At 37.6% G+C, this 23,111-nt stretch overlaps 1 protein-coding gene and 1 non-coding gene across 3 annotated transcripts in view; one reads left to right on the forward strand and one right to left on the reverse strand.

The window, feature by feature from the left end:
• Positions 1-19,433, forward strand: part of LOC129279624 (uncharacterized) — a 30,568-nt gene extending 11,135 nt beyond the window's left edge. Inside the window, exons 6-18 of one of the 2 annotated variants that reach the window (XR_010296097.1) lie at positions 788-927; positions 3,089-3,224; positions 3,975-4,332; positions 4,876-5,271; positions 5,703-6,043; positions 7,411-7,520; positions 9,243-9,408; positions 9,765-9,950; positions 14,462-14,745; positions 15,508-15,686; positions 16,837-16,963; positions 18,028-18,488; positions 18,545-19,401. Coding sequence is in view for 1 of the 2 variants with exons in the window: in XM_054915723.2 (XP_054771698.2) it covers positions 788-927; positions 3,089-3,224; positions 3,975-4,332; positions 4,876-5,271; positions 5,703-6,043; positions 7,411-7,520; positions 9,243-9,408; positions 9,765-9,950; positions 14,462-14,745; positions 15,508-15,686; positions 16,837-16,963; positions 18,028-18,098 (2,494 nt within the window). In the remaining variant the exon portion in view is untranslated. Of the gene's footprint in view, positions 1-787; positions 928-3,088; positions 3,225-3,974; positions 4,333-4,875; positions 5,272-5,702; positions 6,044-7,410; positions 7,521-9,242; positions 9,409-9,764; positions 9,951-14,461; positions 14,746-15,507; positions 15,687-16,836; positions 16,964-18,027 lie in introns of both variants that reach the window. The other variant, XM_054915723.2, reaches the window with a different exon arrangement.
• Positions 19,434-20,148: 715 nt separating this feature from the next.
• TRNAL-UAA (transfer RNA leucine (anticodon UAA)) lies at positions 20,149-20,220 on the reverse strand. Its single transcript has one exon. It is a non-coding gene; the product is annotated as a tRNA-Leu (tRNA).
• Positions 20,221-23,111: the final 2,891 nt, after the last annotated feature.

Raw genomic sequence — 23,111 nt, forward strand, 5'->3', positions numbered from 1 at the left:
TAAATTTTTTTTCAAGGCTTCATTTTAACAAGATATCACAGACAGACACAATTGGGACTTAATAGCTTGGACTTTTCAAAGTCAAATCAGTGTTGATTAACCCAAAAGGACTGGGGGGCATGATGGCTACCCCGTGACACTTTGCGTGGCATTTGTGAAACGCAAAAAGATAGCGCCGCAAAATTTTATGACTTTTTTCTTTGAAGTCTCGTGCAACTTTTGAGACCAAATCCGCGGCATACGTGTATAGTATCGCGACGCCATGTGACTTTTTACAAGACAATGTCATGCCGAAAATGGCTCATTTTTATACTTTGTGTACAGAGATGAAATTCATAAAACGGTCTGCTTAATTAAATTAGGGTTTAATTTAGTTGTTAAATGGTCTGTAATAATTTCCATTGAAAAAAAACAATGAAAAACAAAAGATGAAAAAAAACCAAAGAAATACTTAAGGAAAAAATTGGCTTTCACAATTTTTCTTTTGTGGAAACCTTTAAATTACATTACAAAGATGACATTTTGAAAAAAAATTTGAAGTGCAATCGGGCGTTAAAATTGCAAATAATGTATTTCAGGAATAGATTTGTATATTTTATTCATAATGAATAACAAAGGATTATTTTCAGAAATGTGCATGCCAAATTTCGGACGCGATCACATGAACGGCAGCCGAGATCAAAAGGGGGCCATCATCCCCCCAGTCGCATCAACACATCTCAAATAGCCCAGTCCTTTTAGGGTTAACACCTTCAAATAGTAAAATAATTTTTTTTTACATCCTCAGCCTTGTTTTGGTAGATCTGAATAAGAAGAACTCGGTTGGTGATGTCGGCATGGGGTTTTTGAGTTCGGTAGGTCAACCGGTCGAAGCCGATAAATTCAAACTCGAGCTCATCTATGATTGGATAAGATCATGCAGAGAAGGTGTGTACTTGTCTGTTTTACTTAAAGGAGAATGAAACTCTTGGAGCAAGTTAGCTTTTGTGAAAGCAGAAAAATCAAAGAATAAGATCAACAAAAGTTTGAGTAAAATAGGACTAGCAATAGAAGAGTTATGAGCATTTGAATGTCGAGATCACTAATGCTATGGAGATCCTCCCATTGGCAATGCGACCAAGATCTATGATGTCACAGATGAACAACTCTCCCCTTTTGGACGCTGAAAATATACCCCAAAACATCTCTTTTTGCTCATTCTAATCATTATGACAAACGATTCATCAATGATATAATGTTGTGAAACCTCTGTACTTGTCCTATCATAAAGAGAACACCTCACCTTGTGATAGACTCTATAAAAGTGAGAATATAAGTGAAATAAGTACTAAAGTAATGAGGAAGTTGTACGTGTGTGACATCACAGATCTTGGTCGCATTGCCAATGGGAGGATCTACATGGCATTAGTGATCTCAATATTCAAATGCTCATAACTTTCTTATTATTCATTCAATCTTCCTCAAACTTTCAACAATATGTTTCTTTGATTTTTTTCTTTGATATGGATTCAGATCGTTTCAAGGGTTTCATTCTCCTTTAATATACCTGTTTGTAAGGTTAGAATGTGGAGCATTATGGCCCAGTGGATTAGTCTCCGGACTTTGAAACAGAGGGTTGTGTGTTCAAATCCTTCAAATTCTTAACCGAAATAACTCTCTTTTGCCATTTTAATGGAAGTGGAGAGAATGGCCGAGCTGGGATTTAAATCCACATCTCTAGGATTACATGTCCAATGTTTAAACCACTATGCCACGTGACCCTTTATAGCTTCATTGCTATCTCTCATTTAGCAAGAAGGGGCGGAATAAAAAAGATCTCATGGCCCCTGTCTTACTAAGAGTTAAGATTAATCCGATCAACCTCAAGGATATGGAAATCCATCAACATCATAATTTTTTCTACAGGAAATTAGCACAATATCCTTTGCAAACAAGAGAAGCACACTGAATTTTTCAGGAAAACGATTACTATATGAATAAACATCAAGAAAACATTTTTTACAAACATGCATTTTAGATGTTGATGTTGCTGGCTTTCCATAGTTGTCACTAGGGAAAATGTCAGATAAAACAGGACTTGACGTTTTATCCGTCATTTTCCCTAGTGACTTGTTTTATACGACACGAAACACTCCCCTTGGTCCTGTAAGACAAATTAGCGATTAATTGTATGCTTGATTTTCACGATTGATTGAACATTGTAGTCAATGTAATCAATGGTTAAAAATGTTCTACAATGATTGCTAAAAGCTGTGTGGTACGGGGCCCATCTTACAAAGAGTTGTGATTAATCCGATCAACCAAAACTATGGAAAGCCAGCAAGATCAACATCTAAAATGCATGTTTATTCAAATTATTTTCTGGATATGATGTATATTCATACATTTTTTGTTTTCTTGACAATTCAGTGTGCTTCTCTTTGTTCATAAAGTGCATTGTGCAAATTTTTTGAAGAAAAACAAAATTATGGCATAGATGGATTTCCTTATAGTTAACATTGATTAACATTGATTGGATCAATCATGACTCTTTGTAAGATGGTCCCTGGTCTCATCTCTTTAGCACACAAGAGAGTAATCACAACTCAACATATTGAAGTTGGGTTGCATGGGTCTTTCAACTCATACACTAGCATTGGCAGTCTCTGGCAATCTACAATGTTTTATGCAATATTTTTGGCCCGAATATGCAAATGTGGCTTTAAACCCAAGGGTTTTGCTAAATTCATCGCATATATTGATTAAGTGTCCAATAATAACCTTTTATCACAGGCTCACAGCGCTTTGAATTAACTCCCGTTGAAAGGGTGCAGCGTTAAAGAGAAATACCATGTATTTTTTCAAAGCAATATTCATACACTGTCCCACATATGTCTTTCTGTGTTAGTGATCTTAAGTGTTTTCAGCTATAAAGATTTCATAATTTTGCAAAGATAATATCATGTTAATGTACCAGATCTAGATCTATGATAATAGGCTGACTGACAATTAACCTTGATTTTAAAGACTTTCTCATGGAATAATTGTTTGCTGTAACTGACAACTGACATTTCTCTCTCACCATTTTTTTCTTTATTCGTACCACTAGAACATGTGTTTCTGTTTGACAATGCTGATGATCTTCTCAAGCCGACGTCCATTGCAAAAGACCACTTTCAGAACATGCTGGTACAGACTCTGAAATGGGAAAACAACTCAAATATCAAGATCATCATCACATCAAGGTATCAACCAGTTTAATGGTTTGAGGTGGGGCTTGTTGTCAAGGGTGGCACCAAGGTTGTTTTGATAGTAGGGCAAGGCAACTTAATATTCTGAATTGAATTACAGGGGTAAACTGATGTATGTTTTGATTCCTGCAGGAAGATATACAAACTACAAAGAGAAAATAAATCTGTTCATCTGGATTACTGCTATTGAAATGGTGAACAGTTTCATGTCTGATCCGGGATGCTTCTTCAGCTCTTCTGAACTGGCGGGAAATCGTCGTTGCCAATCCAGTTATCCCCCCCAAATTCCTCGATGTCTCAAAGACAATAACATCTATTGTGTGTTGGCACTAACCGACAACGGCAATTTCCCACCAGTTCAGACAAGCTGAAGTAGTGTCTTGGATTGGACGTGAAACTAATTTCCATTTCAATACCAGTAAGTTCAGAGGAATAAATTGATTTTCTCTTCGTTATTTGAATTATATGGGTCTTTTTTGGGTCACTACGCAAGTACTAGAAGTTGTATGGTGTGTTATAAGAATAATTCTATGTACATCAATTTTGGCAACTCTTTCATTTGAACATAGCACATGCTGTGTGTGGCTGTGTGCAAAATGCACTTCATGTAGAACTGCCAATGTAATTTGGTCGTCAATTTTTCTTGGTCGCAAAGTCATAAAATAGGTAGATTGCATGTAATATAGCATTCTTAAAAACAAGATAAATGAAATTTGAATCCCAAATGATTTTCTATTGATACAGGTATGCCGTGAACTTCCCACACCTCAATAAACATCATAACTTTAAAGAGATTGAAGTGCAATCCTTAGAGATGGAGGAAGCTGTTGAGCTTCTCTTCAAGTCCGTCCCTCAGGGTAACCTTCAGGTCAGAGGTCAAGTGTCGATTACGGAGGAGCAGGCCATGAAGCTGTCGGAGCACTGCGGTAACAACCCTCAGGCGCTACGAGCCGTGGCGAGCCAGCTGCGAAACGGGAAGGAACCGGACAGAGTGTTACGACTTCTGGCCAACCCGATGAAGATGGAACTCGTTCTCAATGATCAGAGCCTCTGGGGTCTGGGCCAGGATGCCACCAAGGAATATGCTCGGGAATCCAATCAGGTGAGAATAGTTGGTTGCTGCTATCACAAAGTGGGGGCGTCGTGGTCTTGTTGTTACGACTCTCGTCTTTCAACCAGAGGGGCAGTGGGTCCGTATCCCTGACATGGTGTTTTCCTTCAGCAAGAAATTTACCCATATTTTGCTGCACTCAACCCGGGTGAGGTGAATGGGATCCTGGGGGGATTAATTCCTTTAAAGTAATAAACACTGGAAATAGCAGTTCAAGCCAAGGCTGAGGTAATAAGTATAGTGCACCTTAGAATATAGAATATTGCCAGATAGATTGTGCTATATTAATACCTAGTATTATTGTTATGAAGAGAGTCATAACAGACCCAAATTGCTGAACAAAGACATGAAGCCATGCCTTCAGCTACACACTATCCGCCTGGTCGTCTTGCTTGGACTCTTCAGCCAAACATTGGGTCTGAATTGTTATAAGCTACAGAAATCCTTGCATCTGATAGGCTTAGAGCAAATTTTTCAGTGAAAATTACTGATAGGAACAAGTAATGACAACATGAACCTTTATTTATTAACCAGGTCCTGAAGTGTCTTGGTGTGATGTTCGAAGACATGAACCCACACCTCCAGCCCCACCTGATCCGCCTAGCAGTCCTTCCTGGACTCTTCAGCCAAACTTGGGGTCTCAAGATCCTCTCAGACATGGACCAGGAGGGCAGTCGCCGCCAGTCCCTCTCTGATGCCCTGGCGTGGGAGCTGGATAATGTGGCGGGCACAAGCCTTCTCCTCCGAGAGTCCCTTGACATCTTCCAGTCGGAGGATGGGAGGGAGGCCAGTCTAAGAGAGAAGTTCTACTCCATGCATCCCCTTGTCAGATGCTTGTGTTTGATGAAAGTTGAAGCGGATGAGAAGATGAAGACGGCCTTTCAGTCAGCCCTTCTCTCTTTCATTGATGAATGCTTCCAGCTACTAAGGGTTAGTGCACAGCTTCTCTGACCACCTATGTCACCCTATAACCAACATGAATGGCCAAAATTGTATTTTGAGGTTTTAATTGAGGTTTACAAGGCAGATATAGGCTTTGAAATAATATGTTAATTGGCTAAATTGATCAACAATAACCAATGCAAGTACATGTACTTGACTGATTGTAGAAGAATTTCAGCAAGAGCTTCAAAGAATAAGGAGAAAAGATTCCAATCCATATTTTATTGTTCGAAATAGACACCAGAAATGAAATACTCCGAAAATTTGTTTTGCCCAAAAGAAGGTTTGAAGTTTAGGGTTCAGCCAAGAATGAGATGTGTGTTATGTCTGGCACTCGTGGTGCTTTTACTCTTATTGACACTTATTAACACTACTTAAACTCAATATTTCTAATAAAATAATTTGTATAAATTATCCAGAAATTCACTGGATACGATGATGAGGATGCCTGTGGAAGTCTACAACGCCTGGAGAAAGAGAAAGCCAACATCACTCAGTACCTGGAACTCGAGATGCAGAAAACCTTCGACGAGAAACCCCACCCGCTCGCTAAGTACCTCCCGGATTATGGCAGGGTCCTGCGCCGATCCAACATTGCCCGCGAGAGCAACATCCTGGCATTCATGGAGCGGTTCATGTTCACGAAGGAGAGATCCAAGTTCTTCCGTCAGAGAGCGGAAGCGGCGAAGATGTTCCAAGATTTGCCAGGATGGGTCAGCTACCAGGGGTGGTATGCCGATCAACAGTTGCAGCTTCATCAGTGAGTTCTTGCTTTAATAACCCAAGGATGTTCACAGATTTCTGGGGGTCAAAATAAATCTTCTCTTGTTCCTCAAATTGGCAATAATTAGTAATTTTGAGTCAAACAAAATGATAAAGTAACCAATTTGTATGTTGAACAGTGATTTAATTATTTTCAATTTAGAGTGTGTAGTGGTTTGATTTCGGAATGGCACCATATTCTGAACTGGGAAATGTATAAGTTTTGTTCATTTTTTTGTTGAGGGGCGTTGGGTCTAGTGGTTCCGAATTGCGTCTTTCAATTTTAGGGACATGGGTTCGAATTCCAGCCTGGGCGTTCTTTCCTTTGGCAAGAATTTTACCCGCATTGTATGCACTCAACCCAGGTGAGGTGAATGTTACCTGGCAGGATTACTTTCTTGAAAGCAGCTGGAGCTCAAGCCGGGGTAATATATATAGTGCCCCATTGAATAGGTAACTCGATAATCAGGGCCTCATAAATGCTATATATTATTCTGTAAATTTTACTCTTTTTATTAATGTAACCATATTTCATTTGTAATTTTTAGCACTCAGGAGAATGAAAAACTCAAGAACTTTCAGAAAGCTCACATATTTTTAAATTTGAATTGAATTTATTGATTGGCCCAGTATGACCTTTAATAAAAACAAACATGTAAAAGCAAATATGTGTGTGAATATGAATGTGTATGCCATATAACAGTTATAATTTGGATGCTATGGAATGTAAATGTGAATACAGGATGAATTTTACTATCTTACTTTAAGGTCAAGTCCACCCCAGAAATATGTTGTTTTGAATGAATAGAGAAAAATTAAAATAGCAGAACGCTGAAAATTTCATTACAATCGGATGTAAAATAAGAAAGTTATGACATTTTAAAGTTTCGCTTATTTTTCACAAAACAGTGATATGCACAACTCAGTGACATGCAAATGAGACAGACGATGATGTCCCTCACTCACTATTTCTTTTGTTTTTTATTGTTTGAATTACATGTATACAATATTTCACTTTCTACAGATTTGACAGTAAGGACTAACTTGACTGAACCATATAGTATTAAACAATGCTAATTCCACATGTACAGGGAAAATTAATCTTTATTTCACTTGGCAATGAGGAGAAAATTAGAATATTTCACATTTCATATAATAAAATACAAAAGAAATAGTGAGTGGATGACATCATCAGTCTCCTCATACAGGATGTGCATATAACTGTTTTGTGAAATTAAGCGAAACTTTAAAATGTCATAAATTTTCAGTGTTGTGCTTGTTGGATTTTTCTCTTTTTATTCAATTCAACTTTTTGTTGGGATGGACTTGTCCTTTAAAATGTATCTATTTTGATCGGATACACAGATTCCGGGATGCAGAGACTGCCATCGTCGATCCTATCGCCTACTGTCAGAGTCAGCGCATGATGACCTCTGACCTCCGGGAAGGGTATAGTCAATGCCTCTATGTCAAAGGTCAGTCTTGCAGAGTACAGTGCATTGTCTAGCATGTACTAGACTGTATTATACAACTCCCAAGAATGTTCTGTAATCTGATTGGTCCAAATCGGATCACATGATATTCAGAGAATTGCACTATTGCATCTAAAATGCACTATCCTGCACTCTCACGTCATACCAAAAGTACTATCCTGCACTCTGACCTCAGAGTGCTGGATAGTTCGAGGTTTGGAATTATCTAGAATTATCTAGAATTTAGATCAAGTATAGCATTCGGGGCAACTCAGTAATGTGGGGAGGGGGTGTATAAAACAAACAATGCACGCATTCTTGTGCATAGAGGACCTAAATCATGAAATCTGTGCTCGACTCGCCAAATGGATATACCGCACTCGGTCTTGTGGAACTCGTTGCAGAATATCCATTGGCTCTTCTCGCACATCATTCATTATTTGGCCCTGCATGCACTTCTGTGCATTATTTGTATATTGTTTTGCTAGTGTTTTCTTAATTTTATGATAAAATCAACAGTATTAACAATACAATGTACTTTTCATACAATCCACAAGTGAATCAAAAACGTAAAGTTTTACATCATTACAGAATTTATTTCAAATGAAATAAGAATTTGAAATCTTAAGAAAACGCAATGTGATAATCTAACATTCATGTACATGCAGGGTCCAACTATCACAAGCAAAGTTCTCCTCTGTCAGAAATATTGATTAGGAAATATTTCCCATTTGGACTAAGAACTTGTTAGCACAGTGCGATTCTTCTTGGCTTTGTTGCATCTTGTCACATATCGTAAAATTGCGCACACTGAAAAGCAGGATAATATATTCATTGATATGGATTCCCATTCCATTAAAAGGGAACCCAACCTTGGTCATAAATGTTGTGTTGGAAAGGAGAAAAATAAATAGTGACATTTTGAAAGAATTCGGACAAGTTATGGCTGCTTTAACATTGAGATCCCTAAGACTATGCAGATTTCAAATTGGCAACTGGGTAAGAAAATTATGACAAGGGGTAAGGACAACTCTCCCATAGGCCATGTACTTTATTACCGGGATTAGTGGTTTTCTCCTAAGTACCCATTCCACTGGGGCAGTAATCTAAATATAACCCAGGTAGTATATTTCACTCCTGAAGGTTTCCATGGCGAAGAAGAATAATGTAGTAGGTTTCACGGTACACCATGCATCTTTCTTGGGCAAGTGTTGGTCCTGAAATGGACCACCCAACACTTGCCCAATAAAGATACATCGTGTACCATGAAACCTACTACACTAGGTAGTATGTTGTTTTATGTCCTCATGAAAGCAAAATATAATTTGAATCCATTTTATGTATTAGAGTACATGAAAGAGTAGCCCTTGTCTTACTTCACTATGACATCACATATGCAGCCAATTTGAAGTCTCCATAGGTATAGTGATTACCAACTTTTACACCTTATCAAAATTCATAACTTTATTATTGTTTGTCCGATATTGTTCAAACTTTCACCTATCAACTTGTCTGATTTTTCTTTTTCCTTTAAAAATAAGTTTTATTTGGGTTGGATGCCCCTTAAATTTATAATTATTGACAATAGTTCGAATTCAATGACAAATTTGTTTTCAGCCAATCAGCTGTCATCAGGGAGCATATAATGGTAGCTTGCTATCGATATAAACTTTTGTGAAACCTGACATAAATCCTGTAACGTTGGTTCACTCTTCTCTACCTTAGGAAACCTTCTAGTGCAGAAACCCCAAGACAGAGGCCACATCCAGAACAAGATGCGAGACGAAGGTACCAAGATTCTCAAAAAGTGCATCGAGATACGGGACCGTAACCTTGGAAACAGCATCGTCAGGGCACGCACCATCAATGCGCTTGGTTCTGCATACTTCGAGTAAGTTCATTAATTAGAAGGGACTTCAAAAATCTTGGAATAAGTTATTTTTATGAAGAGATCAAGTGGAGAGATGTTGCAAAGAATTTCACCAAAATCAGTTATCAAATGATCATGTATTTCAACTTCCAAATCATGTTAATGTAATCTTCCATTGTATCTATTGTATATAACTTTTTGTAAAGTGCTACTTATCATACAAATGTGAAAAGCGCTTCTTAAATACAAAATGTTTCTTATGTAATTGGTTACATACCAGCTAGGCATTTTCCAGCAAAAAGCAGTCCTGCCAAATTGCTACAGGAGTTACCATAAACAGATACGGAAACAAAGTATCATTATAATTATATTTGTAGGAGTATGAAGTATGAAGAAGCCTTGAAGCAGCACAAGCTGGCCCTTGAGGTTCTGACGGCTGTTACCCATAATCACCCCGAGACGCATCCTGACTACACCTTCTATCTGATGAACATTGGGACTTGTTACCACGAGCTGGGATACTCTTTCAGCCGATCTATCACCCAGAGAGAGAAAGGAAGAAGGTACAGTGTCTTCTATCAATAATGTAGCATGCCTGGCTTTTGCTTCGGTTTCAGAATGTAGGGGTGATTTCTCCCGACCCCCTTTTTTGGGGATAAATTAATCATTATTGTTGTCTTTTGTCAGTCTTCATTTGTCATCATCATCATCATGACCTCTCATCATCATCATTATCACAATCATGACAACTATCAGCTTCATCATCATCACCACCACCATTATCAACGTCATTTCCATCATCTTCATCATCATCATTGTCATTACCATCATCATCACCACCACCATTATCAACGTCATTTCCATCATCTTCATCATCATCATTGTCATTACCATCATCATCACCACCACCATTATCAACGTCATTTCCATCATCTTCATCATCATCATTGTCATTACCATCATCATCACCACCACCATTATCAACGTCATTTCCATCATCTTCATCATCATCATTGTCATTACCATCATCATCACCACCACCATTATCAACGTCATTTCCATCATCTTCATCATCATCATTGTCATTACCATCATCATCACCACCACCATTATCAACGTCATTTCCATCATCTTCATCATCATCATTGTCATTACCATCATCATCACCACCACCATTATCAACGTCATTTCCATCATCTTCGTCATCATCATTGTCATTACCATCATCATCACCACCACCATTATCAACGTCATTTCCATCATCTTCATCATCATCATTGTCAATACCATCATCATCACCACCACCATTATCAACGTCATTTCCATCATCTTCATCATCATCATTGTCATTACCATCATCATCACCACCACCATTATCAACGTCATTTCCATCATCTTCATCATCATCATTGTCATTACCATCATCATCACCACCACCATTATCAACGTCATTTCCATCATCTTCATCATCATCATTGTCATTACCATCATCATCACCACCACCATTATCAACGTCATTTCCATCATCTTCATCATCATCATTGTCATTACCATCATCATCACCACCACCATTATCAACGTCATTTCCATCATCTTCATCATCATCATTGTCATTACCATCATCATCACCACCACCATTATCAACGTCATTTCCATCATCTTCGTCATCATCATTGTCATTACCATCATCATCACCACCACCATTATCAACGTCATTTCCATCATCTTCATCATCATCATTGTCATTACCATCATCATCACCACCACCATTATCAACGTCATTTCCATCATCTTCATCATCATCATTGTCATTACCATCATCATCACCACCACCATTATCAACGTCATTTCCATCATCTTCATCATCATCATTGTCATTACCATCATCATCACCACCACCATTATCAACGTCATTTCCATCATCTTCATCATCATCATTGTCATTACCATCATCATCACCACCACCATTATCAACGTCATTTCCATCATCTTCATCATCATCATTGTCATTACCATCATCATCACCACCACCATTATCAACGTCATTTCCATCATCTTCATCATCATCATTGTCATTACCATCATCATCACCACCACCATTATCAACGTCATTTCCATCATCTTCATCATCATCATTGTCATTACCATCATCATCACCACCACCATTATCAACGTCATTTCCATCATCTTCATCATCATCATTGTCATTACCATCATCATCACCACCACCATTATCAACGTCATTTCCATCATCTTCATCATCATCATTGTCATTACCATCATCATCACCACCACCATTATCAACGTCATTTCCATCATCTTCATCATCATCATTGTCATTACCATCATCATCACCACCACCATTATCAACGTCATTTCCATCATCTTCATCATCATCATTGTCATTACCATCATCATCACCACCACCATTATCAACGTCATTTCCATCATCTTCGTCATCATCATTGTCATTACCATCATCATCACCACCACCATTATCAACGTCATTTCCATCATCTTCGTCATCATCATTGTCATTACCATCATCATCACCACCACCATTATCAACGTCATTTCCATCATCTTCGTCATCATCATTGTCATTACCATCATCATCACCACCACCATTATCAACGTCATTTCCATCATCTTCATCATCATCATTGTCATTACCATCATCATCACCACCACCATTATCAACGTCATTTCCATCATCTTCATCATCATCATTGTCATTACCATCATCATCACCACCACCATTATCAACGTCATTTCCATCATCTTCATCATCATCATTGTCATTACCATCATCATCACCACCACCATTATCAACGTCATTTCCATCATCTTCATCATCATCATTGTCATTACCATCATCATCACCACCACCATTATCAACGTCATTTCCATCATCTTCATCATCATCATTGTCATTACCATCATCATCACCACCACCATTATCAACGTCATTTCCATCATCTTCATCATCATCATTGTCATTACCATCATCATCACCACCACCATTATCAACGTCATTTCCATCATCTTCATCATCATCATTGTCATTACCATCATCATCACCACCACCATTATCAACGTCATTTCCATCATCTTCATCATCATCATTGTCATTACCATCATCATCACCACCACCATTATCAACGTCATTTCCATCATCTTCATCATCATCATTGTCATTACCATCATCATCACCACCACCATTATCAACGTCATTTCCATCATCTTCATCATCATCATTGTCATTACCATCATCATCACCACCACCATTATCAACGTCATTTCCATCATCTTCATCATCATCATTGTCATTACCATCATCATCACCACCACCATTATCAACGTCATTTCCATCATCTTCATCATCATCATTGTCATTACCATCATCATCACCACCACCATTATCAACGTCATTTCCATCATCTTCATCATCATCATTGTCATTACCATCATCATCACCACCACCATTATCAACGTCATTTCCATCATCTTCATCATCATCATTGTCATTACCATCATCATCACCACCACCATTATCAACGTCATTTCCATCATCTTCATCATCATCATTGTCATTACCATCATCATCACCACCACCATTATCAACGTCATTTCCATCATCTTCATCATCATCATTGTCATTACCATCATCATCACCACCACCATTATCAACGTCATTTCCATCATCTTCGTCATCATCATTGTCATTACCATCATCATCACCACCACCATTATCAACGTCATTTCCATCATCTTCATCATCATCATTGTCATTACCATCATCATCACCACCACCATTATCAACGTCATTTCCATCATCTTCATCATCATCATTGTCATTACCATCATCATCACCACCACCATTATCAACGTCATTTCCATCATCTTCATCATCATCATTGTCATTACCATCATCATCACCACCACCATTATCAACGTCATTTCCATCATCTTCGTCATCATCATTGTCATTACCATCATCATCACCACCACCATTATCAACGTCATTTCCATCATCTTCATCATCATCATTGTCATTACCATCATCATCACCACCACCATTATCAACGTCATTTCCATCATCTTCGTCATCATCATTGTCATTACCATCATCATCACCACCACCATTATCAACGTCATTTCCATCATCTTCGTCATCATCATTGTCATTACCATCATCATCACCACCACCATTATCAACGTCATTTCCATCATCTTCATCATCATCATTGTCATTACCATCATCATCACCACCACCATTATCAACGTCATTTCCATCATCTTCGTCATCATCATTGTCATTACCATCATCATCACCACCACCATTATCAACGTCATTTCCATCATCTTCGTCATCATCATTGTCATTACCATCATCATCACCACCACCATTATCAACGTCATTTCCATCATCTTCGTCATCATCATTGTCATTACCATCATCATCACCACCACCATTATCAACGTCATTTCCATCATCTTCGTCATCATCATTGTCATTACCATCATCATCACCACCACCATTATCAACGTCATTTCCATCATCTTCATCATCATCATTGTCATTACCATCATCATCACCACCACCATTATCAACGTCATTTCCATCATCTTCATCATCATCATTGTCATTACCATCATCATCACCACCACCATTATCAACGTCATTTCCATCATCTTCATCATCATCATTGTCATTACCATCATCATCACCACCACCATTATCATCGTCATTTCCATCATCTTCATCATCATCATCGTCATTACCATCATCATCACCACCACCATTATCAACGTCATTTCCATCATCTTCATCATCATCGTCATTACCATCATCATTACCACCGCCATCATCATGATTGTCACCATCATTACTATTGCAAGCACCATCCCTAATCACTATTTTCATCATCATCACCATTACCATTATTATCTTCCTCCTCCTCCTCCTCAAAATTATTATCACCACCACCCTCATGCACATCATCTTCTTTATCATCATGAAGAATCCAAGGATGCCTTCTTCAAGGGAACCTTCACTTTTTCTCTGTTCCAGGTACTTTGATCAAGCCATCCGCACCTACAAGGACGGCCAGACGGCCCTCCGTGGGGTCGGCATGGAGAAGACCTCCATCATGGGCACGATGCTGAAGAACTTGGCTATGACATACTGTGAGATGAAGGAGTACAGACAAGCGTTGGACTACGCTGATCAGGCCACCGGTATAAGGGTCCGGACACTGGGTGATGACCATCCTGACGTGGCGAGGGCGCATTACTTTGTGGGATCTCTCTACATGTCCCTCGGGGATGAGGAGAAAGATTCCGGCAAAAATGTGTGTAAGTTCTCCATGTAATTGTTTTAAGTGGATCAGAAAGCTTTGTAGGGATTCCATACTAATTAGGAAGCTTGTAGAAATCGAGGGGACATTTGCCCAGCAGGCCTTGAAATTTCGATAACTTGTAGACATACATTTGTAGGTCTACATTTCACCAAAAAATCCCTAGACATGGGTGCCTAAAAGAGCCCGTGGATAGGGGTATAGATTTGGAGGTCTCAGCCGTACACCCTCATCCGATTAGTATCAGACACCCCCCCCCCCCCCCGGGCTTAGGTCCAAAATCAAACAAGCATCATTCCTGCATGTAGCCTACAAGTGTCTCTTTGATACATTTTGTATTAGTGACGTCTAATGTTTGTAGAAACCAAGTATGACTAGAATATTTCTACAAGTCTCCAAATGATGTCTCTTCTATTCGGGGGGGGGGGGGATTGAGGGTTTTTATGTATTTATTTGTTTATCACTTATTTATTCATTCATTTTGTCTTTTCTAATTGGGGATTGAGGTTTTTATGTATTTATTCATTCATTCATTTACTTATTTATTCATTCATTTTGTCTTTTTTAATTCGGGATTGAGGTTTTTATTGTATTTATTTATTTATTTACTTCTTTATTCATTCATTCATTTATTGATTAATTTATTCATTTGTATACTTACTAATCTATTTGTTTATTCATTCATTTATCTATTAATTTACTAACTAATTTATTTATTTATATATTCAGTATTTCAATCAATTTTGTTATAAAAATTTAGTTGAGATTGAGGAGTACAAGAAAGCTCGAGAGTGTTTTGACCGGGCTCTGATCATCGAGTTGAAGGTTGGATACGATCGACGCAGTCAAGACTACGCTGATCTCAAGGAGGACTTTGAGAAACTCTTCAAAATCCTCAATAAAAAGAGAGAATGGCAACGATACAGCCTCAAATTCAAGGTGAATATATTTCCCTAAAGTTTTTTCAGGTCTAATAACCCCAAAAACTAAAAAGACAACAAAAAACTTAGTACCGGTACTTAAGAAAGTTTAGGAGCTTTATTTAGAGATTTACAGTCAACTTATGATTTCATGCATAGATTAACATACTCAATTAATTGAATATGTTAAGTTAGACTACTTTCCGTATGATCAAATATTTAATTTTGGAGATTGCGTCATGGGATGATGTGCGTGTCAATTTCCATCGCGATTGGACAATCAGTGGTCAAGATCTTGGGGGGCCCTTAATTAGCCCCCTCCTCCCATTCTTTCCAGCTTTCAATATACCACAGTCTACTTAACCCTAACCAGACGGCTTTTTTGGGTGTTACAAGACTGGGGGGTGAATCAACCCCCCTTGAGATCTTGGCTGCCGAACGACTCGAAAATTGGCATGATAATAATGTGGGATGTAATCTACAAGGCTGTATGGTTAATTTTCCGAAATCATCAGATTATTTTTTATATGAATTAATTATGCTAATTTATACTTAAATTATACTTTTTGCTCTAAGAATGCTCTTAGCATGCTATATTTTGGTGTAAATATTCTTTAAACAATTACAAATGAAAAAAAATCCTGATTTGAAAATTAATTTCTTATGTATTTTATTGTTTTATGAATTTCTCATGCATTCATCTGTTTTTCAACATTTTGTTTTTGTTTTCTTTACCAAATTTGTAGCAGGGCACTCAATTTACATTGACTTTGTACACAAAATCACGTTTCAGAGCAATTTTGGGTCTGACATGCACTTACATAATGTTACCTAATTTTCGAACCACTTACCTGGGCATCGTAAATTTGGTCTCAAAAGTTGTGCAAGACTTCAAAGTAAAAAGTCAGAGAGCATCGTCGAAAAATTTCGCACAGTGGAATGGTTGCAGAAAATGTCGAGGGGGGGGTTGATTCACCCCCCCCCCCCCGGCGGTTTGAGGGTTAAGGCAGAGAAATTAAAAGTACATGGGTTTGGGGGTAATTTTGTATAATAAATAAGAAGAAGAAAAATGCCTGAATTAAGGTTTACCTCTTAGAAGTGCCAACATGATAAGAATATGGAATTATTGTAAGAAATGTGTATTTTTACTTGTACTTGTACTTTGAAAGGAACATGAAAAAGGGCAGTATGTTCCTGTTGCTGAACTTGAAGCCAGTTTAAGTGCCGCTAGCTCAGAGCCAAGCACCAGCTCATCTACACCAAGGTCACGTCCGCAAGAGAGAAAAAGAACTGGAGGTAGCCTTATATTCTGTATTATTTTGTCCAAAATATTTTCACTTTGCTTTAATGAGAGAAAGTTTTGATAAAGGAGAAACATTGAAATTGATGTAATCTCTGCGAGAAAAGAAACTCAATGGGGGCATTGGCCCATATTATCAAAAGAGGTTTCAATTGTACCATGGTACAAAACCATGGACTATATGCAGATTTATTTCTGCAACACCTGTAGAGGTGTTGTGGCTCAGTGGATAAGTCTTCGGACCTTGAACCACAAGGTCCGGGGTTCAAATCCCACCGCAGCACTAGCGTCCTTTGGCAAGGCGTTTATCTACATTTGCCACTCTCGACCCAGGTGTAGTAAATGGGTACCCGGTAGGAAGGAATTCCTTGAATGCTCGACGCGCCCGATCAGGGTAGCCGTGCTAAAGCCGGGGTAATAGTACGCAGCGCTTAGAAAAATTTGTATTAAGCGCTATATAAATGTTGCATATTATTAGTAATATTATTATTTCATTAACGCGCTTTATTTTAAGCGCACATTGCCAAAAGCGCGCATTTAATTGGATTTAACTTTGTGCATGCGATGTTGATAAATCTGCATATAGTCCATGGTTTTGTACCTTGGTACAATTGAAACCTCTTTTGAGAATACGAGCCAATGTGTTTATTTATCTCAATTTAACAACCCTGGTAATGATCAGAATTTTGTCTCGCCTGCATAGCACAGCGAGACTAAAGGCGCCGTTTTTCCGATGGCGGCGGCGTCAACATCAAATCTTAACCTAAGGTTAAGTTTTTGAAATGACATCATAACTTAGAAAGTATATGGACCTAGTTCATGAAACTTGGACATAAGGTTAATCAAGTATTACTGAACATCCTGCCTGAGTTTCAGGTCACATGACCAAGGTCACAGGTCATTTAGGGTCAATGAACTTGGACCATGGTGGAATCAATTTGAAATCTTAACCTAAGGTTAAGTTTTTGAAATGTCATCATAACTTAGAAAATATATGGACCTAGTTCATGAGTTGTTTGACTTTCAAGTTATGTCTCTCTTTATTTAATTTCTCTTCTAGAATCTGTAGAGCCATTGAGTCCAGGAGCTCCGGACAGCCCGCCTGATCCTAAGAAATGCTACGTTTCGTGAGACGAACTCAAACGACATCACAGATCTTCGTTGTGTGGCAAAGTTTGGCAACATTGTAATCATTTTTCCCCTGCAGTTACCATAGTAATAGTCAGAGGCCAGTGCTTATCGGCCAATCAAAAGCAAGGATTCCACTGAAATGGTCGGTCGCTGACAATTTAGTCAGTGCTGACAAATTTCGTGAAACTACCATGGCAACACGTAGAGGTTTGTGGCTCAGTGGATAAGTCTCTGTACTTTGAACCACAAAGTCCAGGCTTGAATACCACCACAGTACTCACGTCCTTTGGCAAGGCGTTTATTTATATTTGCCTCACTCCACCCAGGTGTAGTAAATGGGTACCTGGTAGGAAGAAATTTCTTGAATGTTCGAGCGTCCGATCAGGGTACGTAGCCGTGCTAAAGTCTGGGTAATAGTAAACCACCCTTAGAAACATTGTATGAAGCGCTATATAAATGTTGCAGCCATTCACCATCAAGGTTTACATGGTAGTTGCCATAATGGCAAAGTTACTGTAGTTGTAACTTTTTATGAACCTGGCCTCTGGTGTATATAAATAAAACAAGGTCACAAGTCACCTGCAAAATCGCTCATGAATTACAAAAAGCTTTATGAAACGCCCAACTCGACTGGACTTAATTTATGCCTGGGACTTGTTTCATTAAGACTTACAACATGGTACCTTAACAAGGTAATAATATAATAGTGATAGAGAATACTTTCATCAGTTGGGGATGATGAATTCAACCATCTTCAACCAACCTTAACAATTATTTGGGGCAAGCTTTCAGTCCGCAGGCAGCATTGTGTGTGACTGGCCAGTTGGCTCGAAGAAGTCAACCGATGTGTATGAAAGCTCGCCCCACATAATTGTTGAGGTTGGTTAGAGTTTAAACATTATTTAATACAATAATACTGAGCTTTTTGGTGCCATGATTGCAGGCCACAAAGCGATAGATGAAGATAATGCAAATGTGAAAGAATAATAGAGTTTAGAAAACTTCACTTCTATTTTTATTGTCTATGATTACATGTTGTCTTGCCGTGATTCTACTCAGTACTTGCAAATTTGAACTTCTCAGTACTCTTTATTTTTCTCAGCTGAAAAATTTCCTTTTTAGATGATCAAGTTAGTTGAAGTTATGCCAAATCTCAATTTATACACTGGCTTTAGGAAATGCTAGCACAAAAGAATTAATACATGTGTACAAAGGTATCAAAATCACAAAAATTATGTGTATCAAAGTTACCAGAATTCAGTGCTATGTATATTTCTATTTGATTTATTATACCGAGTGAATTAAAAAAAATTGACATCTCACAAATTCCCTATTAAAAAAAACCTATATCATGAACACGTAATTATTATATACACGTATGGCCTAAAAGAATATCTTCCCAAGATAGTTGATACCGTGATTGTGTGGTATGTGTCAATGCTTGGATAATCGGGAGATATTTTTTACTGTGATGTAAATTTTGATTTGCACAAAAGTAAAGGCATGGCTGCAATCAATGAATCCTGAAGCCAATGATGTCATAATCCTACGTGAGTTAGTAAATATATTTGCAAATCCTTTTTTCAATGAAACTAACTTGAGAATTGATATTAAACTGTGTTTAGGAAACAAATCTAATTTTACTTATTGAATAGGTATTTTGCAATGGATTTTAATGCAACCCTTGTAGGATTATGAAATCATTGATATCTGGATTCATTAATTGGAGCCATGCCTTACTTTGGGGTAAATCAAAATTTATATCACTGCAAAGAATACCTACTGATTATCCGAGCATGAAGACAAATCATACTTCAAATTATATAGGAGAAAATATGTGATTATGTGTCCATGATATATATATATATATATATATATATATGTATATATATATAAATATGTGAAGTTATACATGTACTACAGCTTTGGCAACTCTTTTATTTAAATATTGTGTGAAAGAAATGGATGAAGAGAACAATGGTAGGCGTAGCTTAAATCAAGGTTCCCCAGAGCTATCTACCCTTAGGAAAAATTGGTGATGCTGAAAAAATGTCTCTGCCGGGAATCGAACCCGGGCCCCCAGCTTTTAACGCCGGTGCCTTTACCACTAGACCACAGAGACGGGTTAGTGGCCAGGGCAACCCCGATACGATTGACCGTCAGATAGACAGATTTTCGACACCATACCAATTATAATTTCCTTTGTCGGGTGAAGGTGGGTTTTGAACATATATCTCTGTGGTCTAGTGGTTAAGGCACCGGCGTTCAAAGCTGGGGGCCCAGGTTCGATTCCCGGCAGAGACATTTTTTCTGCATCACCAATTTTTCCTAAGGATAGAAAGCTCTTGGGAACCTTGATTTAAGCTACGCCTACCATTGTTCTCTTCATCCATTTCTTTCACACAATATATATATATATATATTTTTTTTTTTTTTTCATTAAATGGGGGATATGTGAGGTGTCAATTTGTTTTGACTCACTCATTATATCCATATGTAAATGTCTTTATTGTTCACAAAATAGTAATTATACACAACTCAGTGATAATAGCAAATGAGACAGCTGATGATGTCACTCACTCTTTTTGTATTTTATAGTATGAATCATATAATATTTCATATTTTGCAGATTTTACAATAAAAAGACTTTTCATCGAATGATAGTAGCAATTCCACATTGTCGGTGGAAATTGAATTTGATATCTCATAAAAATGAGGAAAACACTCAAAATATTTCATATTTTACATATTTGATATGATTAAATACAAAAGAAGTAGTTTGTGGATGGCTTCATCTGTCATCAATTACCTATAGGATGTTCATATAACTGTTTTATTAGATAAATCGAACCGTAAAATGTAATGACTTTGTTCTTTTACATCTAATTTCATGAAATTTTCAACATTATGCTCTGATTTTTTTCATTTTTTTCAATCATCATTTTGTTGTAGAGGACTTGCAATCCTGCAATAGGATACCTCTTATTTGTGGGGGAGGGGGAAGTATTTTTACTCCGTTATGTTTGTATGCTGGTGTAATTTCTGATGTAAAATACTTAACATTCCTTTTAAACTCATGTTTATTGTCAAAGATAGTATTTTGATTCATTGCTTAATATAGTGTTTATTGATCCTACATACTTTTGTTAGAAATTATACCTGTTTTTTATATTAAGAAATGTACTATGCTATGTGTGGGGTATGATATTTTTAAGGTTTCTTAAATTTTCTTGCAACTCAACTCAGAATGCAACTCAAAAATAATTTAAAATTAGATACAATGAAAGCTAGTGTGTTCACAAATTTTAAATTGAATTAAAGGAGAATGAAACTCTTGGAGCAAGTTAGCTTTTGTGAAAGCAGAAAAATCAAAGAATAAGATCAACAAAACTTTGAGTAAAATAGGACTAGCAATAAAAGAGTTATGAGCATTTGAATGTCGAGATCACTAATGCTATGGAGATCCTCCCATTGGCAATGCGACCAAGATCTGTGATGTCACACACGTACAACTCTCCCATTCGGACACTGAAAATATACCCCAAAACATCTCTTTTTGCTCATTCTAATCATATGACAAACGATTCATCAATGATATAATGTTGTGAAACCTCTGTACTTGTCATCTCATAAAGAAAACACCTAACCTTGTGATAGACTCTATAAAAGTGAGAATATAAGTGAAATAAGTACTAAAGTAACGAGGGAGTTGTACGTGTGTGATATCACAGATCTTGGTCGCATTGCCGATGGGAGGATCTACATGGCACTAGTGATCTCAATATTCAAATGCTCATAACTTTCTTATTATTCATTCAATCTTCCTCAAACTTTCAACAATATAGTCCTTTGATTTTTCTCTTTGATATGGATTCAGCTGGTTTCAAGGGTTTCATTCTCCTTTGACTTTAAAGCCATGCAATTGACCATGATAGGTGCCCTGTAAGTGACAAAATATACCATTTACTGTTCAATGAAGTATTGTTTTAAATATAAGGCAAACCATGGCAAGTTATGTCTGTCCATTTGTGTGAGTAGAGTAGGGTTAGCCGCACTCTTCCGAGGCAACTGGGGGGGGGGAGGGGGCTTAACTATTAATGTGCCATTCACTGTAATCAGCGAGTGCCATGTTTTCAGAGTCTATCCTGAGAAAATGTTAAACCTCTTGACCATAAGCTGAACTGAAAAATGGAATCACTTATGCGTGCAATGCACTCCTCAAAATGCAATAGGCATTACAATAGCTGTATGACCATTGCGCGAAAATGTGTTCATTGCACTCCAGTTGGATGCACAGGTATGTGTTCATGGCATGTTAAGGGTTAAAAAGAAACTGTGTTGAGTATTCTCCCATACCAGTTTTTATTCTGAGTATAGAACATGCTATTTCTCTTAATTAAATGTGTATAACGGCTTTTCTGTGTATGTGGGGGGGGGGGGGATAGTGGACTACATTAATTATGCAAATTTATTCAAAATCAAGAAAATAATGTAAGCTCTTCTAGTTTTCTCCTATTGATGTAGTATTGTAGTTGTTTGATTTATAATTTTCATAGAAATGACTGGTTCAGAAAGCTCTCAACACAGCCTTTCCTGAAAGCCCCTCTCCCTCCAGTCTTCTCGAAAGGGTGTGGTCGGTCACCCTCACTCCCGCTTCGTGAACACAGTCATTACAAGCTGCAAATCATGTTTAAAAATTGCAAGTACTAAGCATATGATGTTACCACACCTGTACAAGTAGGACCATTTCCATCAACTAAAAGTCACAATGACTGTTGACTGAAATCATAGTATTTATTAGCTGAGAGCTACATTTTCAAAGGAATTACACATTTATTGTGACTGAGAAAGGAGACAGAAATACAAATTTACTTATTGTGGAAATCGTGATTTGAGATTGTAGAATTTGAAGGAATTTATTTATTAGAACTTTTTTAGAATTTGTCAGCAGTTTTTAATGTGTTTTGATATATGTGAAAAGCAGCTTTAACTTTATGTGAATTGTTCTATTTT

Source organism: Lytechinus pictus, chromosome 16 (genome assembly GCF_037042905.1).
Source record: "Lytechinus pictus isolate F3 Inbred chromosome 16, Lp3.0, whole genome shotgun sequence".
NCBI classification, from domain to species: domain Eukaryota; kingdom Metazoa; phylum Echinodermata; class Echinoidea; order Temnopleuroida; family Toxopneustidae; genus Lytechinus; species Lytechinus pictus.